Source organism: Nothoprocta perdicaria, unplaced genomic scaffold (assembly GCF_003342845.1).
Source record: "Nothoprocta perdicaria isolate Ctin4 unplaced genomic scaffold, notPer1 scaffold_121, whole genome shotgun sequence".
NCBI classification, from domain to species: domain Eukaryota; kingdom Metazoa; phylum Chordata; class Aves; order Tinamiformes; family Tinamidae; genus Nothoprocta; species Nothoprocta perdicaria.
The window spans coordinates 1,485,941-1,493,945 of NW_020454328.1; the positions used below are offsets into that span (position 1 = coordinate 1,485,941).

At 61.8% G+C, this 8,005-nt stretch overlaps 2 protein-coding genes across 2 annotated transcripts in view; one reads left to right on the forward strand and one right to left on the reverse strand.

Annotated features, from left to right (window-relative positions):
• Window positions 1-4,535: 4,535 nt before the first annotated feature.
• On the forward strand, window positions 4,536-6,240 carry PHOSPHO1 (phosphoethanolamine/phosphocholine phosphatase). Its single transcript, XM_026054492.1, has 2 exons — window positions 4,536-4,626; window positions 5,047-6,240. Exons 1-2 carry the CDS (start codon window positions 4,582-4,584, stop codon window positions 5,806-5,808), a joined length of 807 nt encoding a protein of 268 aa, XP_025910277.1. The 5' UTR covers window positions 4,536-4,581; the 3' UTR covers window positions 5,809-6,240.
• ABI3 (ABI family member 3) overlaps window positions 6,119-8,005 on the reverse strand; it is a 5,580-nt gene continuing 3,693 nt past the window's right edge. The window contains exon 7 of the mRNA XM_026054410.1: window positions 6,119-6,407. Within this exon, the coding sequence (XP_025910195.1) occupies window positions 6,119-6,407 (289 nt within the window). The remainder of the gene's footprint in view (window positions 6,408-8,005) is intronic.

An 8,005-nucleotide genomic window follows, 5' to 3' on the forward strand; every position in this document is an offset into this window, starting at 1 on the left:
TTTCTTATTATTATTATTATTTTATTATTTTATTTTTTACTTTTTTACTTTATTTTATTTTATTTTATTTAATTTTTTTATTTTTATTTTTTTATTTTTTATTTTTATTTTTTTTTTTGTTTGTTTGTTTTTTTATTTATTTTTTAAGGGGCTTCTAGAAGAAATAACCATTTTTTGCCAATTTGCCCAGGTTTGGCGGGAAAAGCGGAGCGGGGCTCCGTTCAGCCCCACGGAGGAGGGGGCGGGGGGTGCCCGGGGTGACCCGGGCCCGGGGGGGGGTCCCTGCTGTCGGTGCCTCCCCCCTCCCCGCAGGGGGCGGGGCGGCGGCGCCTTTGATGCGCGGCGGCGCGGGCGCCCATTGGCTGCGCGGGCGGTGACGTATGGGGACTGCGGTTGTCCCAGGGAGCCGCGCCGCTTCCGCCGCCTTAAAGGGGCCGCGCTCGCGGCAGCGCCCGGCACCGACCGGACCGACCGGACCGGRCCGACCCAGTCCGGACCGAGCCGGCTCGAGCCGGCAGCCCCGGCGGGGCGGCACCGGCCGCGCTCACCGCCGAACCACCCGCTTAGCCACCGGTACCGGCGGTCCCGGGCTGGGGAAAGGGGCTCCGAACCGAACCGGCAGGCCCCGGCCGCGAAGGGGGTGTGCGAGCAGCCGCCGCAGCGTCGCCGGTTCCGCCAGGCCCAGGCGTCTCCAGCAGCGGCCACGCGTGAGTCGGCGCCGGTGCCGGTACSGGGAGCGGCGCGGGGCGGCGGCGCCGGGATGCGGCACGTCGGGGAGGCGGCGCCGGTGCCACCGGAACCGCCCTTGGCCCGATAGCCCGCGTGCCCGGGACACGGTACCGGGGGCGGCATCGGCTCCGGGAGACATCCCAGAGCCGGTACCGGCCCGGTCCGCAGGGAGCATCCCGGGAGCGTCCCGGGCACCTCCTGCTGCGGCTCCCCGCTCCCGAGCCAAAACCCTGATCCGGGCCGAGCCCGGGACGGAGGGGAGCAGAAAGGTCCCTTCCCGGGCGCTCTGGGAGATTAGGTGCAAAACGCGAGATTTGGGTAAAAAGCTGCGTTTTTGGAGGCCAAGGGGCAGCCGCGGACGCTGGWTCCGGAGGCTGCAGCCGCGGGGTGGGTCCGGAGCTGGGGGAGGCTGCGGCGGGCGATACCGGAGCGGGCACCGGCTTTGGGTCCACGGATCCGAGCCGGGGCCGCGGGGACGACGCGGGAGCCCCGGTCCCGTCCCGCTGCGTCTCCCTTCCCGACAGGCGGAAAAACAAGCAGCAAGGAAGAAAAACAGCCGACAGCCGTCCGTGTGACCCGAGCTGACCCGAGCGTCAGCCGGCACCGCGTCAGCAGATCCCCGCCGGCCGGGCCGGCTGCTCCCTGCCGGGAGGACGCTGCTCCGGAGCCGCGTCCCCAGCCGGCAAAGGGAGCGTTGTGCCGGCAGCGGCGCCTTCCCATSGCTTCCCGCGAGCCTCAAGCGTTCCGTGGCTCCCGGGAGCGCTCGGATCCCGGGAGAGCTCTGGGAAGTGGGAAGCTTGGGGTGATGATGCTGCCCCAAGCCGGAGCAGCGACCCCCTGTCCGGGCGGTTCCCGGTTCCAGCTCTGTTCCCAGGGCTGATTTATCCGCTTTGAATTTATCGGCTCCGGCTTCGGGAGCGGCGCAGAGCTGCAGTCCCGGCCGGACGCGTTTTATTCCAGCAGCAGCGGAATCGCCCGATGTGCCGCCGCGTGAGGCGGTGCAGGGAGGGGGTTTGTTCCCCTCTTTTGCTTTTGGGGCAACAAGAATCTCCCGTTTTTCTTTTCACGCTCTCCTCGGGGCAGGCGGGCAGGTTTGCATCAGGGGCCCCAGGCACCACGGGCCTGGATGAGGATGGTTGGGATTCATCCCAAGCAGGAGCTTGGCGTTCCTTGCCCCCTTCTCCAGGCTGGGAAGCGAGCCTGGGCTTTGCACGAGTTGGATTTTTCCTCTGTGCAGCCCCAAAAAGCTGCATCCAGCCCTGGGATCCAGCCTTCCCTGCCCACGCCGCCTCCGGGCAGGAAAATCCTCCAGGATGCTCCGGGCTGCTGCCCAGGGGGCTGCAAAAGCACCAAGATCCGGGGTGTAAACCCCTTCAGGACATCAGAGCTGTTGCATTTGCTGCAATTTATAAGTAAATCCCTGTTTTATCTTCCGTTTCAGCGTTCGGGCTGTGCATGATGTTGGGAAGCGCGGCCGCCTGCGCTTTGCTTTGGAGGGACGCCCGTTCCTGCGGACGGTGGAAGGCTGTGCCGGGAAGCCGCCCGTAGGTGAGTCCAGAAAGGAACACGGATAAATAGCCCCGGAATACGGATAAATAGCCCCGAGTTCAGGTGACGCTCGGTCTCCTGCCGAGCCGCGGGGTTCAAATTCCTGCCAGATTTAAAGTAAATAAATAAATAAGTAAATAAGCCTCCGGCCRGGCCTCGCTGGCGTCGCGCGGGGGCAGCCGAGGCCGCGGGCGGCTCCCGGGAACCCGGCCGCCGYGGGGATTGCGCAGCGGGATCCGCTCGGGGCTCCCTGCTCTTCCTTTGCGACCGCTTCCCGGGAACGCGGCKCCCGTTGGGATGTGCTGCGGGATCAGCCGTTCCAACCGCTTGCTCTGCGGCCAGACCCGCCTGGGGACGGGACAAAACGGAGCCCGTGTCCAGGACGGGGCGTCTGCCCCGCGGGGCGCTCGGGGCCGGGTTTAACGGGGAGGGCGAGCGAGTTTAAACCCTCTCCGCTCATCCTGCTCGGGCTCTGACGGTGCCGGGGGCATCYGCGCCCAGGCTGGGAGGGAAACTCGGGTCCTGGCAGCCAGCGTGCCGGCTTTGYGCTTCCCTTGGGAATGCCGCCCGAACCAGCGGGACGGGCTGGCGCTTCCCGGCTGCTCTTTCAGGGATACCTCTCCCGGAGCCGAGRGGTGTCCAGCTAGAGCCAAGGAAGGGCTGCGTCGCCTCAGCCCCGGCCGGGGTGGTTTTTAATCCAGGCACATTGCGGAGCTGGCCCCGCTCCGGGTGCTCCGGAGGCGCCGGCGCGCAGGGAAAGCCGCCCCGGAGCCGCTCGGCACGGAGGGGACTCCGTGCGACTGGCCCGGGAGCGGCTGCAGCGTTCCCGGTGGAGGCTCCGGTGCCAGCGGGGACGTGGGGAGCAAGGGCAAAACGCTCAGCAAAAAACTCCCGCATAATCCAGGGAGCAAAGGGCTCCTCCAGACCCCGTGCCTTATCTTGTAACGCGCAGGGCTAAAAGGAACCTCAACGATTGTTTTTCCAACTTAAAAGTCTTTTTTTTWAAATATATATATGTAAGGAAACTTTAATCRCCTCACGAGAGGTGACTACGTGCAAGGTATTTGGGGAACTCCGGATGAAAAGCATTAAAGAGACTTAAAAGGAAAAAGGCTGCTCTGGTTTTGACCTAATCTGCCCCTGCTCGGGAACTGGAGAGCTGTTCCTGTAGGGTTTTCTGGTTTGCAAGCTGCAATATATATATATATATTAGGCTCATATATATATATTGGGCCCAGGAATTGGGGCTTATCCCAGTGCTCCRTGCTCTTCATCATGCTGGCGCGATGGCATCGTTAATGCACCCTTTCTTTCAGCCTGGGCACTTCCTTAGAATATGATGAGAAATAGARGAATCATGGAAGAGTAATTGTGGGGGTGGATTTTAGGGTTTTTTTTCCCCTCCTTGGTTTGGCTCTGACAATCAAGGCAGCTAATTTTACTCCCAGACTGGGTGTAGCATGATCTGGTTCCCCTCAAAATATATCTGTAAACAAACATGCTTTTTAATGGGTACTTTCATGAAGAAATAAATCCTGCCTGTTCGGCACCACAAAAAGGTCGCTTGGGCACCGGTTCATTTTGAGCAACCACTCCCGTTTTTTACCGCAGTCTCCTTGAATTGCTGCGTTATTTTAGCAGTCTGGAGCTGCTTGTGGCCAAGATGATTTGATGCTGGGCTTAAAGTGAGGCAAATCTGGAACAAAYGGTATTTGGGATCCGTCACTCTGGTTTTCTCGGGATGGACCACAAGAGGTCGGCAAAAATCAGGAGGAATCGGAGCCTCGCGCCAGGCGCCCGCCTGGCACCGCTCCTTCCCCACTGCTGCCCGTGCCAGGCTCTCCTTGCCAGAATAATTACTCCTTTTTTTTAAAAAACACAATAATTACTGATACTGGAACGAGCCCGGGGCCATCAGGGAGCAGGGCGGCTCTTGCAGGGCTCCTTGCTGAGCGCTGTGGCAGCTCCCTTTCCCGCAGAGCCAAGGCTGGCTGCTCGGAGCTAAGCGGGATCAGAGGCGCTAAGCGGCCCCTGCCCACTCGCCCTGCTCCCGGTGACTTTAATTCCTCGGCTCCTGGCCCAGAAGGTCACGGCTTTGGGCGCCGGGGACTTAATGCAGCCGCGGGTCCCCTCCGAGGGCAGTGGCGGCGGGGCCCGCGGGCGGGATTTTTCCCCATGCCGCATCCCAAGTGGGAGCAGGGAGGGAAGCCAAGTGACTAAGCGGAATTGCCCTTGTGGGTTGCAGTGCCAGGAGCAGCGCCGAGCGAGCCCTCAAGCCTCGGGACTGCGGCGGGGGATGCCAAAATGAGAAGGTGCTGCGAGGGCGTCGGGCTGCCCTGCCTGTTTAAGGTCAGTGCTCTCGTCTCTGCTTCACCCGCTCCGTGCAAGGACGTCTCTTCCCAGCTTTAGGAGGCAGAAACACGGCCCCTGTGCCACGAAACTCGAGGGATTTTGCAAAGATGCAGATGCGTTTTTGCTGGACGTGGCGGTGGGAGCTGTGCAGAATTGCCCCTGAGGGTCGCGCAGCCCTTGCTCGGCACGGTGACAGGATTAGCGGTGACAAAGTGATCTCTTTATAGGAAGGATAAACGTCTTGGGGTCAGGGCCAAGGGACGTCAGGGCTGGATTAATCTCTCCCTCCAGCGAGGCTAAAAAGATAAACAGAGACAGACAGACGGCAGTAACTTATCYAAGTAGCGCTGCTTGGCGGAGCGCTCCAGCTCTTGTGGTCCCGAGGGAGCTCACGGGCCTTCTCCTTCCCACCTGCAGGGCGTGGGCATGGCCAGCCCTCCGCCTCCGAAATACCTGCTCGTCTTCGACTTCGACGAGACCATCGTCAACGAGAACAGCGACGACTCCGTCATCCGGGCCGCGCCGGGCCGGGAGCTTCCCGAGCGCCTCCGGCAGAGCTTCCGCGACGGCTTCTACAACGAGTACATGCAGCGCGTGCTGGCCTACCTGGGCGACCAGGGCGTCAAGATGGGCGACTTCAAGGCTGTCTATGAGAACATCCCCCTGTCCCCCGGCATGCCCGAGCTCTTCCAGTTCCTCTCCAAGAACCAGGAGACGTTCGAGATGATCCTCATCTCCGATGCCAACATGTTTGGCATCGAATGCGCTCTCAGGGCGGCTGGTGTCTACTCCCTCTTCCGCAAAATCTTTAGCAACCCGTCTGGCTTTGACAAGCGGGGTTATTTAACCCTGGGGCCCTATCACAGTCACAAGTGCCTTGAGTGCCCGGCCAACATGTGCAAGCGCAAAATCCTCACGGAGTATCTGGCCGAAAGAGCCCAGGAGGACGTGGAGTTTGAGAGGGTCTTTTACGTTGGTGACGGTGCCAATGACTTCTGCCCTTCTGCCACGTTGACTTCGAGCGATATTGCTTTCCCTCGGAAGGGCTACCCCATGCACCAGATGGTGCAAGAGATGGAGAAGAAGCAGCCTGGAGCCTTCCAGGCCACTGTTGTAGCCTGGGAATCAGCAACAGAAGTTGCCCAGAGTCTCCAGGAGGTCCTCAAGAAAAAATGTTGAGGGCGGCTGGAAAGGGACTCGCTTGCCATAGCGAGGGGAGGGAGATGTTCCAGGGTTCTCCTACCTGGCACTCACCTGGCAGCACTTCTCGCTCCAAATCCCGCTCCGCGGTCTCCTCCCTTGCCCTCTTCCCTTTCCCCTCAGCCAGCCTCCCTTTTCCCCCGTAACTCTCGAGCACTTTCTCCAGTCCCACCTCTCCCCTCGGGAATGAGATGCCATCTCCTCTATGCAGCTCGCACATCTGCTCCTGCGTGCGTGTTTGGTGACACTAACGTCTTCCCCGTCCCGCCGGACTTCGCAAGAGCTCGTCTTAAACGCAGGGCCCCGCAGGCGGGAGCTCGTCCGGCTCCTGCTCCACATCCTGCTCCCGCGGCTCCTTTGGGGCCCCTCTGGTCCTTAGCAGGATCTGCCGGTTCTGGCCTTGAACCTGCAGCTCCGGGCGCTCCCGGGCTCTCCCRGAGGCCGAATCCCGAAGCCTCCGCCCGCGTTGGCCTCCTGGGCTGCGCGTCGCTCCCGGGGGGCCCGTGGAGCTTCCCGCGAGCCCCCGCCGGGCAGAGGAGGATGCCATGGATCCAGCTGCCTCTTGGGAGCTTTGCCCTCTGGAAAACGGGAAGGGGATAACGGGAAACCTTGCAGAAAGGGGGTGCCCTGCAGGGGAACCTCCCGTAGGTCCTGTCCCCGCGGCCACGTCGGTGTTTGATATCAGTGTTTGATATCAGTGCTTGATATCAGTGTTTGATATCAGTGTTTGATATCAGTGCTTGATATCAGTGTTTGATATCAGTGTTTGGTGTCAGCGCTGGGCACGTTCTGCCTTGGGGCATGGTCCCATTCCAGGGCCGGGCTTCTCCTGCGTCCCCGGAGCCAAGCCGAGCGTTCCTCCCTGGCCTTGCAGCGCCATTCCCAAGCATTCCCAAGCAACTTCCAGGCCCGGGGGCTTTCCTGGATCAGATCCCAAGGCCCCGTTCCGCCTCGCTGGGATTTACTTCCCGCCTGGATGCGAGGTGCCGGAGCGGGAGTCGTGGCTCCGGGGATGGGGCCGAGGGGGAGCCCTCCCTGCCCCGCCCCCCCCGCCCGGCCTCCCAGTATTAATTGCCACTTTTAATTGCACTTTTAATTGTGGGGGTGGCTGCAGGCTTCGCTGCTCKCTTGGCTTGGCTTGGCCCAGGGTTAGCCACAGCCTTAAGTGCCCCCGAGGGCGGCTTGGAGCGACTCGGAAGCGCAGAWACCTGGAGAGCAAATTGGAGAAGGAAGAGAATAACCAAAGCAGCCCTGAGGTTTTCCTCCTTTATTTCCTTCTTTTTTATTGTTTTTTTTTTTATTATTTTTTTTCCTCCTATCTCTTTGTTCTTCCTCCTCTGGACCCTGCGCAACTGTGTGGAACTTAAAGCCATGGAATTATAAAAATACAGATACATGTCTATGTGCCTAGCTCTGCGTTGCAGCCGCGCGAGCCGGTGGTGGCAGGCGCTGGAGCGGGCTGGGGGGCTCTGCGGACCCTGCCCGGGGCTGCGGGGGCGTCGGGGACCCAGCCCTCCCCGCTGCTCTTCCCTTGGCGCTCTGCTGCGTCCCAGGGCTCTGGAATCAGCGCGGGCCGGGAGCAGGGCGGCAGGGACAAGGGCGGCACCGGGAGGTCCTCCCACCACGGGGCCAAAGGAAGGGGATGAGCGAAAGGCTGGATCGGCAAAGGCAGAGCTAAAGGTGAGGCCAAGCGGGGGCTCCCAGRCGGGGGGGCAGCGGGACCCCCGGAGCGTCCTGGCTGGGAGGACAGTGGGACCCCCAAAGCCTCCTGACCGGGAGTAGCAGCAGGAGCCCCGGAGCATCCTGGCCAGGGACAGCCTCGGGATCCCCTGGAACGTCCTGGCTGGGACAGCCTCGGGATCCCCTGGAACATCCCGTCCGGGGCAGCCTCAGGATCCCTTGGAATGTCCCGGCTGGGGCAGCATTGGGACTCCTGGAGTGTCCCAGTCAGGGGCAGCATTGGGACCCCCAAAGCATCCCAGTCRGGGACAGCCTCGGGATCCCCTGGAACGTCCCGTCSGGGGCAGCGTCGCTCCCGCCGGCGCGGCCGAACCGGGCTCAGCAAAGCGGCTCCACGTGGTTGCCGGGGAAGACGCCGGCCTGGCCGCGCTCGCGCCAGCCGGTCAGCGCAGGGCGCCCGCCGCGAACGGCCCCGTCGTCCCCGTGCCGTGTGTGC

Excerpts from the sequence above, each read along its gene's own strand:
- PHOSPHO1 (XM_026054492.1), top strand. The coding sequence starts at position 4,582 with ATGAGAAGGTGCTGCGAGGGCGTCGGGCTGCCCTGCCTGTTTAAG. Across the intron at positions 4,627-5,046 it reads GGCTGCCCTGCCTGTTTAAG|GGCGTGGGCATGGCCAGCCC; the intron begins GTCAGTGCTCTC and ends TCCCACCTGCAG.